The sequence below is a fragment of the Bos indicus x Bos taurus genome, chromosome 12 (genome assembly GCF_003369695.1).
Source record: "Bos indicus x Bos taurus breed Angus x Brahman F1 hybrid chromosome 12, Bos_hybrid_MaternalHap_v2.0, whole genome shotgun sequence".
NCBI lineage: Eukaryota > Metazoa > Chordata > Mammalia > Artiodactyla > Bovidae > Bos > Bos indicus x Bos taurus.
Window position 1 is genome coordinate 65,668,467 of NC_040087.1, and position 22,574 is coordinate 65,691,040.

The 22,574-nt window shown below is 36.0% G+C and overlaps 1 protein-coding gene across 4 annotated transcripts in view; it reads left to right on the forward strand.

The window, feature by feature from the left end:
- GPC5 (glypican 5) overlaps nucleotides 1-22,574 on the forward strand; it is a 1,580,781-nt gene that overhangs the window by 293,142 nt on the left and 1,265,065 nt on the right. For all 4 annotated transcript variants that reach the window (XM_027557795.1, XM_027557797.1, XM_027557798.1 and 1 more), the window contains exon 3: nucleotides 17,167-17,861. In XM_027557795.1, the coding sequence (XP_027413596.1) occupies nucleotides 17,167-17,861 (695 nt within the window). The remainder of the gene's footprint in view (nucleotides 1-17,166; nucleotides 17,862-22,574) is intronic.

Consider the following 22,574-nt stretch of genomic DNA (forward strand, 5'->3'; position numbering starts at 1 on the left):
GTACTTATTTTACTTGTTTTTCCATCTAGACTAATCCAGGGAAACTTGCCCTTCACAATAAAAAAAAAATAATAATAATAATTGTGCTTTCACTAACTGTATATATCTGAACATCTGAATGGTGAATCAGAACAGTCAATGACTGCTGACTTTTTTCCCAGGAACTATTTTTATTACATTAAAACAATTGTTAGGTAGGGAGAAAAACTAATGGACATATAGAAACCAAAATACAGTAAAACACGAGGTGTCTCCTTAAGCAAGTTGAGCATAACTAACTTTGCAGTAAGCACAATGATTTTAAAAAATAAACCATAAAATATACCTTTGACACATTTAATTCACAATTCTCTGACTTAACTAAGAGTTTAGAGTGGTTGGCTATATTGGAGAAAGGACCACCATAGTAACATTTAATTTTTTGTTCAATAAACAATTGTTCTATGCCTATTACGTTTCAGGCCTGGTGCTCAGAAGGAGAGGTATATGGTGAATAAAGAATGGTCCTTGACCTCATAATCCGTACATGCAGTGGATCACATGGGAACATAAGCACAGAATTAGAAAATAGTGCGTTATGTATCACAGTGACACGCAATGACAGGCACACAGTGGTGTAACAGTAGAATATGCAGCTAGCAGCCTGATGGGTCACAGAAATTAATGCATGAGAAGACATTTATTCTGGAGTATGAGTGTTTAAGTATTCCATGGAGAAAAGGATAGAAGAGGAAAGGGAATGTATAAATGCTTGGAGGAGCGAAACAGAATCACATCTCTCTTGTGAGCATCAACTTTGTGTGTGTTGAAAGCTGAAGGGAGTATGAGGTAGAAGGAGGGGAGAGGAAGATAAGTGGCCATGATGAGAGTGAAAAATAGGTCAGGCTCCATGCAAGAGAGAACATTATATATCCCACTCTAAAGACTTCTAGAAACACCAAGGCCAGGTTTTACAATGCTTGTTAAAAACAGATTTCTGGACTCCATCCCAACCTACTGAATCTAAATGTCTTGAATGAATCAAAAGCCAGAAGAAAATTTTATGCCTATTATAGCTTAAGAAACTGTGCTATAGGCAAGTTTATATATTAGCCTTTGGCTAATTTAGTGTTGCAGAATGCCAGGCCATACCTGGCTTTATAGACCCATATACTGGAGAGAATATGTGTATTAATATTTAGAAACATAATGAAAAAATAGTAGTTCTTGTATAGCTTGAAAGCTGTACAGTACCCTGGGTAGCAACTTGGAGTGGCTTAACTATATGGAATTATATAAATGTCTTACTAAAATATCATTGGTAAAACTTTACCAAGTGCTTTTTTTTTCTTCCTCTTCTATTCCATCCCTCATGCACAATAAATCCTGTCTGAATAATTTACTCATTCTGGAACATTAAAACAGGCTTTGTGCTTTGAGGATAATGAACAATTTTCTTAACTATAATGAGGCTTTTTAAAATGTTGTGCTACAAAATATATGCGGGGGAAATGTGACTTTATTGAAACTTCCAAGCTAGTATTAATGGTTTTGATAAGAAGCTGTCCTGTGGTCTGGTTAGAGCAGGGAGTTTGCTGGCCCTTAATCTCCTGAGGTCTAGGAGTGAGCAGTACTCTTTCAGCTATTGATGGAATCAAGAACACAATGTGTATTCATCTGAAACAATTCAGCATGGATGGACAGGGAACAGCTTGAGAATGTGGGAATGGAATCTGAATTAAAATTGAACAGAGAAGAACAAGATGAAGGGCAGTAATGACAGGCGTGGGCTTCCCAGGGAGCCCTAGTGGTGAAGAAACTGCCTGCCAATGCAGGAGGCATGAGACGTGTGGGTCTGATACTTGGGTGGGGAAGATCCCCTGGAGGAAGGCATGGCGAACCACTCCAGTATTCTTGCCTGGGGAATCCCAAGGAGCCTGGCGGACCACAGTCCACAGGGTCGCAAAGAGTCTGACATGACTGAAGCAACTTGGCATATAGCACACAATGACAGCATTCTTGCCTGGAGAATCCTGTGGACAGAGGCGCCTGGCAGACTACAGTCCATGGGTCGGACACGACTTAGCAACTAAACCACCACCACCACCACCACACAAGGACAAGTGTAAACTGCAACATGAACAAAGCAGGAAAAGCTGTTGCAATAAATAATGCTAATGACTGTACTGGAGTTTGTTTTAAAAAGATGTAAGAAGCATCATGGATAATAGATTCAATATGAAAGAAATATAATAGGATTTATAAGAATGAGTGTAATACAGTAAAATGGTTGAGTCATGAGTTAGTAAAATATGATGCGATCCTTCTTTTAAGACTCAATATTTATTAGTATCTTCCTAAATGATAACTTCTACTTTTTAATTATTTTCAGATGCATGACTATACCTCCACACAGAAGCTAAAATCAATTTCCAATAAAAAGAAATGAAAGAAAAAAAAGATATATATTTTAATTCCAACTTTATGTCATTTGATGCATTAGCTACAAGATACTATATTTTGATTAATTAAGCATAGCAGTGGGACATGAGAAAAGTTCTAGAACTTCTTTATCTGAAGGACTTATTTGTATTTGTTTTTCTTTTATTTTTTTAATTGAAGGATAATTGCTTTAAAGAATCTTGTTGGTTTCTGCCAAACATTAACATGAATCAGTCAGGGTAATAGAAGAGAGCTTAAAATCCCTGAACTGATCATGGGGCATTTGGGAGATGAAATTTAGTACAGCTGTCATTTTTGTTTTTTGCATTCTTGATACACTTAAATTTCAAATACTTTGACCTTGTTCAATAAAATTGTGCCAATATGTTTTATCAATTTTATGTAACAAATATTTGTTGAAGAGGGATTTGATTTCTTTTCAAAAGAAAATCCATATTATGTCTAAAGTTATACCTTTGAAATCATAATTATTTAAATTTTAGATTTCTTAAAGATGCCTTTTGAGCACAATTTAAAAATTAGATTTTCAGCAAATTCATAATGGACTGCTAGCATCCTATAGGTAAATCACATAATGGTTACATACTGTGCTTTCTGTTTTTTATTATGTCACTATTGAAATAATTTTCTGATAACATCAATGAAAGTAGGAATGGGTGTTGTAGCAAAACAGACTCTTCTTGGTCTGATTGATTTTGTGCTTTATAACCCATTTCAGTTATCAGAAGGTATTGCAATTTTTCCTCCTGCTATTTGAAAAGAGTGTAATGGTCCAAAAGATTGCCTACTTTCTAAGGGAGTTACTCTCTTGTCAAGGTAGAAACAGTATATTTATTAAACTGCCTGTAACTTTGGAGTGAATGCTTTCAATCTATTTCTTTCTGTTTGCTAGTCTGTAACTATAGGAAGCATTCAACATGACTCTTGGCAATGAGATCCAGCTGTTCTAGAGGACCATGGCTAAGATATTCTAAAATTAAGAGATTACAGAGTGGAATTAAAACCTCTTTTTTTTTTTTCTAGTTTCCTAATTTTAGAGCTTAACTGTTAGACTTTAATATTTTACTTTAGTGTGAATTTAGTGAATTAGTGTGGCTATTCTTGTATAATACAGTGACATTCCTTACCCATTACTTTAAATCTAATAGAAACAAAAAAAAAATGCATTTTTAACACTCTACTGTAGGTGAATATCCCAGGAACTATAAAATGGGGAAGATATAAAATGCTGAGATACACATCTGTATTTATTAATACTTTGCTATTTGGGGAGAAGAAATCCATGAAAATGTTCTAGAAGAGGATATAAATTAAAGAAATTTCTTAGATAAGTATGATCAAGAAGTAATAAGTATGATCAATGACTTTCAGTGATTTAACATAATGAGTTAAATGTCATGTACTTAGTTTCTCAGTTGAGTCTGACTATGCTACCCCGTGGACTGTAGCCCACCAGGCTCTTCTGTCCATGCGGATTCTCCAGGCAAGAATACTGGAGTGGTTTGCCATGCCCTCCTCCAGGGAATCTTCCCAACCCAGGGATCAAACCCAGGTCTCCTGCATTGCAGATGGATTCTTTACCATCTGAGCCACCAGGGAATCCAAGAATACTAGAGTGGGTAGCCTATTCCTTTTTCCAGGGGATCTTCCCGACCCAGGAATTTAACTGGGATCTCCTGTACTGCAGACAGATTCTTTACCAGTTAAGCTACCAGGTAAACCCCAATGAGATAAATAAATATAATTAAATACAATGATTAAGTAAATAGAGCCTCCATAGCTATTTAGAGGATGCCAGCAGTATTATCTGGGAATCCTTTGCTTTTCTGAGCTTGTGGATTGTATAGAGCTGACTTTAGAAGGAAAGACTGAGGTTAGTATAATTATGTAGTTGGAGTATAAATCCAACTGATTCATCTTAATTTAAAAAGTCACACACTACTTGATAACATGGCTTTTCTAGCACTCGGATATCCTTTTAGGCATGTTTCAGAGACCCTATTATGTACATAGTGTTGCTTTGCTTAGGTCTATGGGATTTGGGAATGGAAAAGACTAGAGATCTCTTCAAGAAAACTATAGATACCAAGGGAACATTTCATGCAAAGATGGGCTCGATAAAGGACAGAAATGGTATGCATCTAACAGAAGCAGAAGATATTAAGAAGACGTGGCAAGAATACACAGAAGAACTGTACAAAGAAGATCTTCATGACTCAGATAATCACAATGGTGTGATCACTCACTGAGCCAGATATCCTGGAATATGAAGTCAAGTGGGCCTTAGAAAGCATCATTACGAACAAAGCTAGTGGAGGTGATGGAATTCCAGTTGAGCTATTTCCAATCCTGAAAGATGATGCTGTGAAAGTGCTGCACTCAATATGCCAGCAAATTTGGAAAACTCAGCAGCGGCCACAGGACTAGAAAGGTCAGTTTTCATTCCAATCCCAAAGAAAGGCAATGCCAAAGAATGCTCAAACTACTGCCCAATTGCACTCATCTCACATGCTAGTAAAGGGGCTTCCCTGGTGGCTCAGAGGTTAAAGCGTCTGCCTGCAATGTGGGAGACCAGGGTTCGATCCCTGGGTTGGGAAGATCTCCTGGAGAAGGAAATGGCAACCCACTCCAGTACTCTTGTCTGGAGAATCCCATGGATGGAAGAGCCTGGTAGGCTACAGTCCATGGGGTCGCAAAGAGTCGGACACAACTGAGCTACTTCACTTTCAAATGCTAGTAAAGTAATGCTCAAAATTCTCCAAGCCAGGCTTCAGCAGGACGTGAACCATGAACTCCCAGATGTTCAAGCTGGTTTTAGAAAAGGCAGAGGAACCAGAGATCAAATTGCCAACAACAGCTGGATCATCGAAAATGCAAGAGAGTTCCAGAAAAACATCTATTTCTGCTTTATTGACTATGCCAAAGCCTTTTTCCTTGGAAGGAAAGTTATGACCAACCTAATTAGCATATTGAAAAGCAGAGACATTACTTTGCCAACAAAGGTCCGTCTAGTCAAGGCTATGGTTTTTCCAGTGGTCATGTATGGATGTGAGAGTTGGACTGTGAAGAAAGCTGAGCACTGAAGAACTGATGTTTTTGAACTGTGGTGTTGGAGAAGACTCTTGAGAGTCCCTTGGACTGCAAGGAGATCCAACCAGTCCATTCTAAAGAAGATCAGTCCTGGGTGTTCATTGGAAGGACTGATGCTGAAGCTGAAACTCCAATACTTTGGCTACCTCATATGAAGAGTTGACTCATTGAAAAATACCCTGATGCTGGGAGGGATTGGGGGCAGGATGAGAAGGGGATGACAGAGGATGAGATGGCTGGATGGCATCACCGACTCGATGGACATGAGTTTGGGTAAATTTCTGGAGTTGGTTATTGACAGGGAGGCCTGGCGTGCTGTGATTCATGGGGTCGCAAAGAATCAGACACGACTGAGCGGCTGAACTGAACTGAACTGATAGTATTTGGACATGGTTCTTAAGTGAACATTGTGTTTAAATAAATAGGTGAAAGGTAGGAAGAAATAGGAAGTAAAAGTTTCAGGACTGCATGCTTCTAAGGCTAGTATATATATCCTGATTATGAGATAAGAAAGTCAGAAAGATACTGAGAAATGTAGAAGGGAATAGGAGGCAAAGAGAGATTCAGGTTGATGTTAGGCATTGAAAAATAGATCTCCAGGTAGATAACTTTTGCTCCAATATTAATTCTCAGAGTGTAATCTGAGGGTCCCAAAATCTTTTTAGGATGTATAGGAGATCAAAACAATTTTCATAGTACTAAGACTTGCTTTGCCTATTTCTCTGTACTGGCTTTTGCACTGTTAGTGCAAACATAAGAGTGAGCAAAACATTTAGAGCTTTAGCATGAGTTAAATTAGTGCCACCAAACTGTACTTGTAGTCATTGTATTCTTTACATCTACACACTCGCAGGAAAAGATAAAATCTAGTTTCACTGAAGAATGTCCTGAGAAGCTGTAAAAATTATTAATATTTTTAAGTGTCAACCCACAATTATATATGTTTTCTGTATCCTGTGAGGTAAGAAATACATGGCGTACATCTTCTGCATACTGAATTGTAATGGCTGTCTTGATGAAAGGCACTTATGCAATTGTTTGAGTTGCAAGCTGAACTAGTCACTTTTTTTCCTGTACATATTTCATTTTTGTGGGAAAAAAATGATTGACAGACAAAATATGATGGTTCAGACTTGGATACCTGGCAGACATTTTCTCAAATTTGGACAAGATGAACCTGCCGCTTCAAGAAAAACAACTTATAGTTTTGTTGCCAGTAATAGCATTTGATCTTTCAAGAGAAAATTGGAATTTTAGAGAACATATAGCAGTCATCATAAACTTGAAAATTCCTTAATACCTACAGATATGATGATGTGTGTCAGCACTGGGAAATTTTGAATAATGCATGAACCAAAACTTTTCAAATGTCAGTGCATAAATTGCAAAATTATGCATAATTGACCAAACCATTTATAGTGAAATAAAGACCAATGGGACATTACAATTAAGCACTTGTCAAATTTTGGTATAACATCAAAGAAGAAAGCTAATAATTATTCAAAAAGACAATTAAATATACCTTCCTTTGGCAACTGCATATATGTAAATGGCTGGATTTTTGTCATATATCTCAACCAAAACAGCATATTATAACAAATTCAATTCAGAAGCAGATATGAGAATACAGCTCTTCTTGATTATTAAGCCAGGCAGTAATGAAATTTGCAATAATATAAAATACTGCCACTCTTCAACAAACATTTTGTTTTGGAAAACATGTCATTGTGTAACAAAATATATAATTTATTCTAGTGTGATAAGTTTGTTCTGCTTATTTTTAGGTGTAATTAGTAAATATTTTTAAATAATTAAGTTATAGTTTTAAAGTAATATATATTTATAAGTGTAACCCACCAATGTAAAAAGCTATGTTTCTCAATAACTTGTAAGAATATAAAGGATCCTGCAATGAAAACTTTGGGAACCACTGAGCAATGTATGTAGATTTGGGAGTCATGAGCTTGGGAGTTTACTGTTTACTACTGTTTGAGTGAGGTCATATGAAACAAGAACAATGGCTTTGGAAAAGTCGGTCTAGGATGAAGAAGAATGAGTGAAAGGGGAAAAAAAAAAAAATCACTCAGATGGAAAAGACTATCACTAAATGTAGGGACTAGAGTAACCGAGAGAGTGTGAGCCTTAGAAGAGCATTGCACTTGGTCAGGAAGAAGTTGCAGGAGACCTCTGAACCATGTCAGTGGCTCAGGAAAGCCCCTATCAATTATCTCAGTCTGCCCAAACCTTCTGCCCTTCCTTAATGGAATTTGCAGACCATCACCAGCAACAATTCCCATTTTCTCAGACTTTATCTTGAATGGAACTTGACTTTCTCATTCTAACTAAATCCTAGTGCATCTTCCTTTGCAGTCTCTTCAAATATAAACTTCTTAAAAAAGGGTTGCATATGGTAAAAGAGCAAGAGTTTTTATTTCCTTCTCCATATGTGTTTGGTGATAAAGATCTCACATATATTTTTCAGACATAAAGATGACATTTTCAGTTAATTCCAAATGTTAGGATATACTCAGCTTATTTGATTCTAGCACAACACAGTAGGGCTCGCTCTTCATTAATTTTTGCTGCTGCTGCTGCTAAGTCGCTTCAGTCGTGTCCGACTCTGTGCGACCCCATAGATGGCAGCCCATCAGGCTCCACCGTCCCTGAGATTCTCCAGGCAAGAACACTGGAGTGGGTTGCCATTTCCTTCTCCAATGCGTGAAAGTGAAAAGTGAAAGTGAAGTTGCTCAGTCGTGTCCGACTCCTAGCAACCCCATGGACTGCAGCCCACCACGCTCCTCCATCCATGAGATTTTCCAGGCAAGAGGACTGGAGTGGGGTGCCATAATTTTTGCTACAGCAATAATAGTTAGTTTTCAAAAAGAGGAATAATTATAGTTAGTTCCCCTGGTGGCTCAGACAGTAAAGAATCTATGTGCAATGCTATGCAGGAGACCCATGTTCCTAGATCACATTGTTTTTCTTATTCAAAGGATTTTCTCACATGGTTCCCATGCCCTCTCCTTAGCCATCAGTTTTCATTTATCTATCAAATTACTCCTATTAGCGTAGGAATATCCAGTAAATTCTCCTTCTTCAAAAAAACACAAAACCCTTTGACCTCAAATATCCCTTGGGCACTAGCCTGGGTTCTCTACTTGCATGACAGCAAACATTTGCAAGAAAGTTGTCCATTCTTGCTTCAATTCCTATTTTCTTCTGTGCTCACATTCTGCTGAGGCAGCTTTTGGCAATGTCAGTAAGAGCCTCTCTGTTGTCAGCTTCCATGCTCAATTGTGATTCCAATCTCAGTTGATCTCTTAATAGCATTGAGATGATGGATTACTTTTTTCTTCTTGAATCACTTTTTTCCCATGGTTTCTTGCAGACTCCACTTTCCTCATTTTCCCTTTCCTTCACTGCTTTCTCATTCTCATGCTTTCTCTTGGCTGCTCTCCTTTTCCTCAGTCTTTGCACTCTTCCTTATCTTTTCTCTTCAGATTATTTTATCCAGCACCATGATTCCTCCTTCTCAGATCTATATCGCCAACCTCAAGTTTCCCCATCGTTTGAATTTTTAATTGGCATTATACCAATCTTAACATGTCCAAAATGGAAATTTTAATTTCTGACTCACACCACAAACATGATGTAGCCATAGTCTTACTTATCTGAGTTAATGGCATCAGTGCACATCCAGGTGCTGAGGTACAGTCTTCAGAATTGTCTTTCGTTTCCTCTGCATCCTACACTTGCCATTTGACAGTAAGTCCTTTCGACTGTTCCTCAGTGCATATGGGGCTTCCCAGGTGGCACTGGTAGTAAAGAACCTGCCTGCCAATGCAGGAGACATGAAGCACAGGTTGAATCCCTGGGTCAGGAAGATGCCCTGGAAGAGGGCATGTCAACCCACTCCAGTATTCTTTCCTGGAGAATCCCTTCAACAGGTGAGCCTGGCAGGCTATGGTCCATAGGGTTGCAAAGAGTTGGGTAAAACTGAAGCGATTTAGCTCACATGCAGTACATATGGTCAATGCTATCACTTTTTGCAACTTGCCCCATGACTGCTATAGTACAACCTCCAGTGCTTGTCACTCATATTATTTTTATACTTGTGTTACTGAAGACCATTCCCTGGACTTCCTGCTTTCAATCATGCCCCTGCTCCAACAATTAAATCTACAAACCAGATCCTTTAATATGCAAACCACATCACATTCCTCCATGTTTAAAATTATCCTGTAGCTTCTTATTATACATATTAAACCCCAATCCCCTTTCCATGGTTCTGTGAGCCTGCCATGATCCCTGCCTGCTTCTCTGACCTTTCTCTCCACTCACTCACTGGTCTCCAGTAACACTGACATGCCTCTGTTTTTTCCAAAATCAACAAGCTTCTTACACAGCTCAGAACCTTCCAGTCCAATTTCTCAGAATCTGCAAACCACACCCCCTCTCCTCCTGACTGGTTCTATTTCATTACTGAGGTCTCTGCTCAGACATTACCACCTCAGAGAAGGTTTTCCTGCTCATCTTATATAAAATGGTCAGTCAGTAAAAAAGTCAATTTGTCCAAACCAGTTTGCCAACATCATTTTTTTTTAATTTGCCAAATGATGAAACATCATATATAGTTTGAAAAGTTTAGAGATATTTGGTAAATTCAGAAAGCTTGCCATTGGTAATAGATCAATCAGATGATTTGCTTATGGTTAATTGTCTTTTATTGAACTGTTATGGACAAATTGACCTAAAGCCATCCAAGATACTGCCACATCACTTCCTGTCCTTTACTGTTTTTTTTCCTTATAGTACTTAACTTCACACACAAGTCATATTTATTTATTTGCTTTTATAATGTTCTCCTACCTTTTAGATTCTAAGCCACATGAGGACAAAAATTTGTATGGTTTTTAGCTGTAGCTTTGAGGTCTACAGAAGTTGCTCAAGAATGTTGATTAAATGGATGAATCAAGTACTATGTGGCAAAATAAACTAGATGTGAGTGTATCAGACAGAATAGACAATATGCCAGAATAAGCTGAAAATACAGAAAAATCTCATTTTTTTTGAGATGTCAAAAAGAAAATGAGAGTAAAGATTATGAGAGAGTGACCATAAAGGGTTTTGTTTATTGAAGTAAAGGAGATCGGTGTGTTAGATTATAAAACTAACCGAAAAGCAAAAGAGGGAGAGGAAACACCAAAAAGAGTATCAACTTCTTGTTTTGTGTAAAAGTTGAAGGTCATATATATTAGAGAATGAGATACTGTTCCTCATGATTGTTTTGTGTTTCTAGATTGTGTTTCTGGACTTACTTTAAAGATTCTTAGAAGGCTTAGACTTGATTTAAAATCTTCAGCCCACAATAATTCATGAAACAATCTGCTGTGCATTGTTTGGCACTGATTTTATTGGTTATACAAATGCTTAATTGAGTTCAAATTCTTGCTAATATCATAAATTGATGTTTAGAAAATAAATGATTACAAGATGATATTAGAAGTAAATATGAAGCACCATGATATACCAAATTGATGGGGAGGAAAATGAGGAAGGAGAAAAGTTGAGAAAGCATTTTTCCATTCAGTGCTTATCCTAAGAGACTAGATAACTTACAAACATGTTAACTCTTGGTGATACAAATTAATATAGCACTCACTATTTATTTGTATAGATGACTAATTTCTAAAGAATTATAAATTATAATGTTTAAAATATATCATTAAATTAATATTCTGGAAAACATTTGTTATATATTTTATTATAGTTTATCATTATATGAAAAAATTAAAGAAATTTGCAAATATCATAGGGATGAATTCAGTATAAACACAGACTAGAGAAATAGGTAATTGCTTCTTTTATTATATCTTCAGAGTAGTTTTTGTGACCTTCTGATAATTAAATGAATTATTATATGTGACTATTTTAAAATCATTGGAAGGCCTTTTTGCAAAGAAAGAAGAGCAGGAGGAACTACAATTCATTGTAATATGTCTGTGATAAAAACTGGTCAAGAAATTGCTCTTTAAATGATCTAGCTATCTATTCATCTATCCATAACGCAGTACAGAGGGATACATAGTTCTCTGGCATAAACTAGCTCTAATATAGCAGAATAGTAATGAATTATCTGTTACAGTAACAAAATCTGTGACTTGAGAATTGTAATGCACAAATACATAAACTAACTCTAAAAATTTCTCTTCAACCCAGATATACATTGTAAGATCATCTGATTATCCATGATTTATATGACTTAATATTTCTTCATCTTTTTCATTGCTATATTTGAGGATGTCTGTGGCCTTAAATTATAAAAGTCTCTTCAAATTTTGTATCTTAAAATGTTCATATATAGAAAATGATAAAAATATGAAAAATGAAAAGGGTCATAAAATGTCTGTTCATGTCATGGTGGGGAGGTTATTATAGCAGTTATTTCATGATCATTAGTTTTGAAATCAACTTAATATTTAAAGCAGTAAAAAGCCCCATAAATATTGTTTCTCACATTGCAAAAAACCTACCTAGTGTAAATCTTCACTGATTTTGCAATTTGTCAAATTTAATTTCAAATCATTTGATTTTTTTTCTCTACCAGTTTTATTTAAATTTAAATCTTGATTTAAATATCAGTCGTTCTTTGTACCTATAATACAATGTCTCTAAAGGGAATGTGTGCTGGAAAAAGTTAATATAAAGTTTCTAGTTATAGGTGTTTTGTTATTAAGTTTTCACAGAATGTTAATGTTGAAAACTGAAGTAGATGAAAAAAAACTTCATACATTCCAAATTCAGTTTCTACTTAATGAGATAATACATAAATTAATTTTCTCATAAAGCTGGGAGAAATTATGTTTTTTATTCAATTATTAGATTGCAGTTTTCAATTCAATCAATCATTTTAGGCATTAAAAGGAAAGTTGGAAATTTCCTGTCTTGGTAGACTTAATCTGGTATCATTGAAAAGAAGAGCTTATTGAAATTCTCAATGGAAAAACAGCAAGAAGATAATTTTTTCTAGACTATTTCTTAAACCCTTTAAACAAATGTTACAAATGTTTATTCTAAATAGGTTATAGTTTTTGGCACATCAATAAAAAGCTATTACTTATATAGCTTGAGTAAGGAATATGTTTTACTTATTAAAATTTTATAGTCAAAACAATGTATAGTTTCTTTTTAATAATTAAGTAGATTTGATTAATTATTCAGTACCGCTCCTACTTTTGGATTTATAAATGCTGATTTAAATGTCAGTTATTCTTTTTCAGAGATGAAAAATACTTTGTTCATTTGACAATTCTTTTGACAAGTTTAAATTCTTGTTAATATCATAATGTTAATTCCATAAAACGGAAGGACACAACTTCGTAGTAAACAAAGTAGAACAAGGTGATAGTTCTTACAAATTCAGAGTTAATACAAACAAATAATTTTAGTAAACTTGACTTTTGACTTTATGAACTTTCCAGAAAAATCACTAACAAAATTATCCAATTTATTGACTTCTAGATTGTTCAGTTTCTGTTATGTGTTTATAAATTAAAATTTTTGAATTTATTAGGTCCAAAGATTCACAAAAGTATATTTATCTCTAGGCATTAAAGAAGAAATGTATACAGAGCAACAGTTCTCATCATTGATTGGATTTAAGAATATTTCAAAGAACACACTGAAAAATGCATGCCTAGTATATGATTAGGGAATTCAGTTAACTGGACTATGTCAATATTAGATTCAACACAGGTTGAAAGAAAAATCCTTATATTGTGATGAGTTAATTGCATAGTGAACAATATTGTAAAATTGTATTGTAAAAAGTATTTTTAAAAGCCATTTTGTGTTCAGTATTTAATCAGAACGTTGATATTTCAGAGTGTGCAATCTCTTATTCAAAGGGGTAGTAAAATTAATATATAGTTAAGAAAACTAAAATTTTAATGTATATAATAGTAAGGGGGAGTTTTAAGTGTTGCTGTAATATGATTTTAAACTTTTTACCAGATTTTAATAATTTTGTTTAAATAATAAAGCTAAATCAGAGGAAAACCAGTCTGAAATAAAGATTGTAGACTTTTTAATAGAAATTTATTTTTTAATTACTAACTCAAACAGTAGTCAACTTAGTTTTTACTGCCAATAGTGCAGTCCTATAAAGAAACAACAATATTTAAAACTAATATCCTCGTTTTTATTTTGAATGAATGCTCCTAAATATTAAATATATTCCCAATATTGCTTTTATAAAATAAATTAACTTGCTAAACCTTCTAATTACGCAACCGAAAAGATAAATTCCATATATACCTGAATCATTGTAGGTTATAACTTAATGGGACTGGAATTTATAAAGTTTTATTTTTTACTTAAATTTTTTAATAAAAAATTGTATGTTTGTTCATCATTTAGAGTTAGCAGAAATCAAATGGAACACTTGTATTGCTTAGGCTAGCATTCTACATTCACCATACAGGGCATATGGCCAGTATCAAACACAAATACGTACCTCTAGAGTACATGCCTTAGAAAACCTGGTGGAATGCATGTAAAGCTGCCTGTGATATATGGGTTTCTTTACATCTATCCTTATTTTATCTTTTAAAAAAGCTTACATTATTTGCAAGCATTGCTATTTAACCATTTTTGGTAAATAAAATCATTTGCAGCCTCACAATTCATAGCCATAAATTGGTGAGAAAAATGATCCAGTATTATTGAAAAAATATAATCCTAGCAGTTTTATTTTAGTTCCAACCACAAAGATTTAATTTCCCTTTCACATTCACTCCTGTGGATCTTTAGAAACAGTGTAGTGGTAGAGATTGCAGCTCTGAGGTCAGACTGCTGTGGTGGAATGCTTGCAGAGAGGACATGTCATAGATAACCTGTAATTGCAGTTTCAAAACCAGGTCAAGCCAAAAGACTGATCCAGGCTGATTGTCACATAGAGACTCCCGAATTTCAGTGCAGAGATCCCGTGATTTGTAGTTTCCCCACACAACCCAGCTGATCAGGGCAGTTGGAAAACCTCATGTTTAATACAATCTCAATTGGCACAGTAGCTAACCTCAACTGAAGCCTTCCCTGGTTGCTCAGACAGTAAAGAATCTGCCTGCAGTTCAGTAGCTGCAGGAGACACAGGTTTGATCCTGGGTTGGGAAGATCCCTGGGAGAAGGGCATGGAAACCCACTCTAGTATGCTTGCTTGGAGAATTCCAGGGACACAGGAGCCTGCCCGGCTACAGTCCATAGGGTCGCGAAGAGTCAGGCACGACTAAAGTGACTTAGCATACAGGCACAGTGTGTAGTTTATACATAGTTTATAATGGCACCCCACTCCAGTACTCTTACCTGGAAAATCCATGGATGGAAGAGCCTGGTAGGCTGCAGTCCATGGGGTTGCTAGGAGTCGGACACGACTGAGAGACTTCACTTTCACTTTTCTCTTCCATGCATTGGAGAAGGAAATGGCAACCCACTCCAGGGTTCTTGCCTGGAGAATCCCAGGGATGGCGGAGCCTGGTGGGCTGCCATCTATGGGTTCGCACAGAGTCAGACACGACTGAAGCGACTTAGCAGTAGCAGCAGTAGCATACTGTAGTGGGTGCTGGAGAGGTGTGGGTAAGCACAGGAGTCCTGCCTAGTTATATGTTACTGTTTAATCACTTCTATGTTAAGTGCCATCAAAATGGAATAGAGGCTTATCAAAGTGCATTAAACATCAAATTTTAAAAAAATTCTTATTTGAAGTGTCTGTGCTGTAATAGAGTTGCAATTTCTTTGAAAGTGTTGCTTGCCTTTGATTGTAGTGTCCAGGCACTGTCTCAGTTTCAGCCGCTGTAACAGAATACCATAGACTGGGTGGTTTACCAACAGAAATTTAGCAGGGTACTGGCAGTTTCCATGTCTGGTGAAAGCTCACTTCCTGGTTCACAAATGGACATTTTCTGGCCATGTCCTCATTTGCTGGAAGGGGCAAGGGGACACTCGGGGGTCTCTTGTACAGGGTCACTAATCCCATCCACTAGGGGTCCGCTCCCCAGGCCGAATCACTCTCCCAAAGCCCCTATTTCCAAATACCATTCCATTGGAAATTAATTTTCAGCATAAGAAGTTTTGGGGGGACACACATTTAGTCCATAGCCTGCACCTTGATATATGACACTCAAGCTGGGGACTCAATACGAATCCATCTCAGAATTAGAATCAGAATATATAGTAAATTGTGTCCTATATATATTCTCTGTGAAAAAAAATGGAGTTTTTTTTGCTGGTTTTTAGGATATTGTGGCATATTAATGACACAGTTTCACTTCATTAATAGCTCTCCCGGTAACTGTTTTTTTATCATTTCACTTTATTCTACTGTTATTTCATCTCTTTTTGTAATATATCAGTGGTTTGATGTGGTCTTTACAACCTAATTTAAAATTACTGTAAGATTTTGTGGTTATGGGAGATAATTTTATTGATGTATTTTATAGCTAATTATATATTGACACAGTCTAGTATCATATTTAGGCTAATTTTTTGAACTGTAATTGCTAGGATATCCAAGATGATTGACTGTTGCCTAAAACTATCATTTTTGAAATACAGCTTTTACTTGCTAATTACTGCTGCTGCTGCTCTTTAGTCACTAAGTTGTGTCTGACTTTTTGTGACCCCACGGACTGTAGCCCATCAGGCTCCTCTGTCCATGGGATTTCTGAGGCAAGAATACTGGAGTGGGTTCTCCAGGGGATCTGCCTAAGCCAGGGGTTGAACCCACGTCTCATACACTGGCAGGTGGATTCTTCACCTCTGAGCCACCAGGGGAGCCCTGCTGATTACTACAGCCTCCTTTAATTTGTGGATAAATTATTCTCCATTCTTTCTGTGGAGAAATTGACTTGGAAGCATTTGTTAAAGAAATAAGATAATAAAATGTCCCACAGTAAAGTAATATGATAAAAGGTCACAAGACAGTTCAGAAGGTGGTCACACACTTCTTCCATCAATTAATATGACTCATGACTTTCTCACTTCTTAACAAGGTTTGACAATTTTAAGGATGGTTTAGTCATGAAATGCTTTATTTTCTTTTAATTTGAACCTTCTAGGAGGCCTGATGATGTTCAGGTTTCCCTTTGGAAATTTAACCTCTGTTTACAGTAACTAGTTTATGATCTACTAGCTTTCATTCTGAAAAAAAAGAAAAAGAGAGAAACCATAAAAAATGCAGTAGATGTTAAATCAAATTTTAATGTCATTTTCTTTAGTAAAGATTGAACTCATGAATGTAAATTGTTTTCTTAGTGACACTTTTTTATCATTTGTGGGTTATAAAAAATTATGAATAAAATTAATAAGAAATTACTATTACCCATAACTTCTTTTTGATGTCTATACTTTTTGTGTTTGATCCTAGGAAATACCTATCTATAAAATGTGTGTGTTGTGCATGATGCCCGCCTTCCACCAGTCATTTTTCTGGGAAAGCACAATTGGGTTTAGTAGGCTGATCATTTAGATCCTTAGGTTAGTTTTGCTGCATTGAGCTCATTTACTGTGTGGAGCAGATGGATGACCAGTTTTAATATGAATACTAAGCCTTTTCATCCTTTACTTCTGCTTTTGTTACAGAAACCCTCGAAACTCTCATTAGACAAGCAGAAAATTACACCAGCATACTTTTCTGCAACACCTACAGGAACATGGCCCTTGAGGCCGCCGCTTCCACCCAGGAGCTCTTCACCGATGTAGGGCTCTATTTATTTGGTGCGGATGTTAATCCTGAAGAATTTGTAAACAGATTCTTTGACAGTCTTTTCCCTCTGGTGTACAATCATCTCATTAACCCTGGTGTGACTGACAGTTCCCTGGAATACTCAGAATGCATCCGGACAGCCCGCCGGGACATTAGCCCATTTGGTAATATTCCCAAAAGAGTGCTGGGACAGATGGGGCGGTCGCTGCTGCCCAGTCGCACGTTTCTGCAGGCACTGAACCTGGGCATTGAAGTCATCAATACCACAGACCATCTGCACTTCTCCAAAGAGTGTGGCAGAGCCCTGCTGAGGATGCAGTACTGCCCACACTGCCAAGGCCTGGCTCTCACTAAGCCTTGTATGGGGTATTGCCTCAACGTTATGAGAGGCTGCTTGGCACATGTGGCAGAGCTTAACCCACACTGGCATGTGTACATCCGGTCACTGGAAGAGCTGTCGGATGCCATGCATGGGACCTATGACATTGAACACGTGCTTCTGAACTTCCACTTGCTTGTTAATGATGCTGTGATGCAGGCTCACCGTGATGGACAGAAGTTATCGGAACAGGTAAGCATCCACTCAAAATTTCCTGCTTTCTTAGAGTGCAACAGTTAGCTATATACATAAAGTGAGTTGATTATAAGCACATCATTATATACTTTAAATTATGACAGCTTAATAATACTTTACGAAATAGTAGGAGAATGCATGGGTTGTCATATTGTCATATTCAATTCTAAATATATTTTACATGACACATCAGAATTTTGGTTAGCTAAAATACCAGTTTCTCCTCTAAGTAGTGGCCTTCTTATAGGGTTAGTTCAGTGAGGTAAAGAGGGCTTGGTTTTAAAATCAGGACCAGCATAAATTTGATCCTGCACTCTTCCATTAATTCTCAAGTCCCTTAGCTTCTTTGAGCCCCAGTTTTCTAATTGACAATAAGAAAATAGTAACAAATAACTTTTGGAGATGTCTTTTTTGGGAAGATAGGCAATCATTTAGGCCCTCTACCTAGTATACTGCCTGGTACTCCAAAAATGGATATTGTTGGTATTTCAAAAGTATTCAGCTTTAAAATAGAAAACACCAATTATATAGGCATTAAATGAAGACTTGTTATCAAAAGCGTTTCTTCGGAGACTTTCCAGAACCTGGGACAGTGATGGTGTGATGATCTTTTAAACCATGATGTATATGGCATCATGGTGTTTTATTCCAAGAAGGCTTTAATAAGCAAACTAATAAAATCAAAGAACATAAGAGTTTCCTATTTCTTTCACATTCTATAGAAATATTCTCAGGCACCTTTAGTAATAGTTCTCATATCCCATACAGTGAAGTAGAACATGCTGCTGCTCTTTATCCTAAATATTTTGTCCTGAAATAAAATTATGCTCCTTTGCAATAACAGAATACATCTCCCCACCCTGGCCCTTATTTACTGAATTAATAAACGCTCTCATTATTGACTTTGTAAGTCTGTTCCTTTCATTAATTTCCAATAGAAATTGGATATGAAGACCTCGATGTCCAGGCATATACACCCCACTTCCTTCCTAACTTTCAAGGTCCTCCTGGCACCGTATGAGCCAATATGGTACCTTCCCGCAAATTAGAAATGGTTACCCTCTTTAGGTGGATGGGACTTGCAGGTAGAGTGTGAGCTGGAGTTGAGCTCTCATCCCAGTCCACTCACCTGGGTATCCTTACACAGCCAATAATGTTCCCAACCATGTACAGTTGTCCTGGTTGTTTTGCAATCTCTCATCCCTTTAGGGAGATTATACATGTACCAGAACTTTTGCAAGAGATGCAATAAGCCAACTCAAAAGACTTCAAAGATTTCATGTACTTCATAGTTAATGAGGGATAAGCATTTAGGTCTAGGAAACAAAATATCAAAATTATGATATTGTGTATCTCCAGAAGGAAAACAAGTATAGAAAATCTGAAATGAAGCCCAGATTTGAATTATTAATTTGGGACAAGCCATCTATCCTCTTGGGACCAGAGTTTTCTTATATATAGATAGATAGATAGATAGATACACAGATTTTTAAGATTCCTTTTATTTTGTCTTTTGGAGCCTTGGAGTGCCTTTTTGTATCCTTAAAATCTACCACGTAGAAAATTATTATATATTATTATATATCTAAATTTTTTTTCAATTTCAAAGGCTAAACTAACATAAATTTTTAGTTAGATAGACATGTTTTCAGAATTCCCTGGTGGCTCAGATGGTAAAGAATCTGCCTGTAATTCAGGAGACCTGGGTTCGATCCCTGGGTTGGAAGATCCCCTGGAGAAGGGAATGGCTACCCACTCCAGTATTATTGCCTGGAGAATTCCATGGACAGAGGAGCCTGGTGTGCTACAGAACATGGGATCATGAAGAGTCAAACACAACCTGTTTTCAAATCCTGAGTCTGTTTCATCCTGCATAAAGAAGGAAATGATGTTTTAAGTGTCATACGATATGGCTCTGACATTGGCCGCTACTTGGTCCCTGAGAAATTTGCTTTTCTCTTTTCCAATTCTGGGGCCAATCCTGATCAAACCTTGGTGAAGCAGGTTACTTTACTATCTTAAAGGATAGAATCATCAAACTTGTGTTCTATAAATACATTTTAAGCAACACTTTTGTATTATGGAAAACTCCTTGGTGGATTTTCAAAGAGCATTCTTTTCTTTTAAGCAATTAATTCTATTTCATATAATAAATGGTCCTATAACTATCTTGAAAAACATCAATTATTACTAATGAATTGTAGATTCTTTTCCAAATAAAACAACTGAGATTCTTTAACTTACGGTGACAGAAGGAGAAACTGACTTTAAATTCCTTGAAAATTGACTCATTAGTATTTATTTCTGCCAACTTCAAAGTGATTTATAAGCTGTTTATCAAGTTTTGATAACCAGTTCACACATCAGTGAATTTAATAAATTCAAAATAAATTACTGGTGAGCCAGAAAATAATGACTTTCTCACATTCCCAGAGCAATCTCTAAGATCTAGTACTTTCAAATCTTGTCCTCAGTAAATACTTGTATCCATCCACTTTAAGAAATCCATAGGGGTACCTGATGCATCTTACTTCTGTTGGATGAATTTCAACTGGAAAAAAATTATTGGTTTCCTGAGGATATCATAAATATATTCTATTTATAAAACCATTAAAGAAGTAAAATCTAACTTATAAGAGAATGTTTTAATTTTGTAATTGTCTGGGGATTAAGACAAAAATCTAATAAACTATTAACAGAGAACCATCAAAGTATGGAGATTAAAAGCACAAGTCCTAATCTCTGAGTACATTTCCCATCTGTTCTACCATTTACTAGCTGTGAGTTTGGGAACTTGATTGTTTAATCTTTCTTGAGTCTCCTCTTTGGTAAAAAGTGAAGTCGCTCAGTTGTGTCCGACTCTTTGCGACCCCATGGACTATAGCCTACCAGGTTCCTCTGTCCATGGGATTTTCCAGGCAAGAATACTGGAGTGGGTTGCCATTTCCTTCTCCAGATCTTCCCGACCCAGGGTTTGAAGCCGGATCTCCCGCATTGTAGGCAGACGCTTTACCATCTGAGCCACCAGGGAAGCTCTCTTTGGTAAAATGGGATAATAACTGTGCCTACATCACAGGGTTCTTTTGAGATTAAAATGAGTTTAGGTTTTCTCCAAGATAACTGTTTAAAGCCTACTAATTATTATTATGTTATATTCTTTATAAATATATTATTGATTTCTCTGATGTTTTAAATACTTTTAAAGTGAACACCTCTTTCTTAAACTGTGATATACAAATCAAAAAATGTTTTAAATGGGCATTTAATGTAAGCAGATAATTGTAAAGATTTTCCTGAATGAAAAGAAAAACCTAAAAGTTTTAGAGAGCATTATTTTGAAATCTACAATGAGTTTTAATATTGATGATTTTAATTGCTAATTCTTGATAAAAATAATTTCATTATGAGGAAATGGCTGAATGATTTTTTTGGTAGGAAATGATTAAATGATTGCATGATACTTGATAGGAAATCATGTATTCATTCTGTAAATAAAAACAGTATAAAATATATATATACTTGCTATTGATTAAATTTAGAACATTATTTATTGCTATAATTAAATGCTTTAATTTATTAAAGAAACAAAAATGCAGGATCTGGGTTAATTTCAATGTTACAGTATTTTCTAAATGGAATAAATGTTACCAAGAAACTCAACTGAATGTTGATTCTATACCATTTTCAAAATAAAAAGGTTTTTTTCAGCTTTATTGAAATACAGTTGACAAAATAAAATTCTTCTTTAAATATTTTAAAGAATTCAGTAGTGAAACCATCTAGTTCTAGGCTTTGATAAGAGTTTTTTTTTTTTTCTTTTTAATTATTGATTAAATCTCCTTATTCATTATTGGTGCTGTTCAAGTTTTCTATTTTTTCATGTCTTGGTCTTGGTAGGATCTTAATTTTAGGAATTTATCCATTTCTTTCAGGTTATCCAATTTGTTGGCCTATAATTTTTCATAATAATCTCTATGGTCTTTTGTATTTCTGTAGTGTCAGTTGTAATATCTCCTCTTTCATTTATAATTTCATTAACTTTAGTCTTCTCTCATTTTTTTATTATTCTAGCAGACACGACTGAGCGACTTCACTTTCGCTTTTCACTTTCATGCATTGGAGAAGGAAATGGCAACCCACTCCAGTGTTCTGGCCTGGAGAATCCCAGGGACAGGGGAGCCTGGTGGGCTGCCGTCTATGGGGTTGTACAGAGTCGGAACAACTGAAGTGACTTAGTAGTAGTAGTAGCTAAAGATTAGTCATTTTTCTACTCTTTCAAAACTTAGCTCTTAATTTTGTTGGTATTTTCTTGTTTTTTTTTTCTGGTCTCTATTTCGTTTATTTCTGCTCTGATCTTTGTTATTCCCTTCTTTCTGGTAATATTGGGCTTAGTTTGTTCTTATCTGGTTCCTTGAGGTATAAAGTTAGGTTGTTTATTTTAGTTCTTTCTTTTTCCTGAACATTGGTGTTCATCACTATAAACTTTCCTGCTTTTGCTGCATCTTGTAAGTTTCAGCATGCCGTGTCCCCACAGCTGGGGGCTGAGGGTACCCCTCTAGAATGTCTGGCACTGTGTTGAGTGTGGAATTTATAGCAAGTATGTGTGTCAGCCTGTGCTACCTGTTTCCATGTGGGTGTTTTTTCATTTGCTTGATGTATAATAGTTACTCAGCTAGTTTCTAAAATAGCTGTGTGTAGTTGCACATTTCT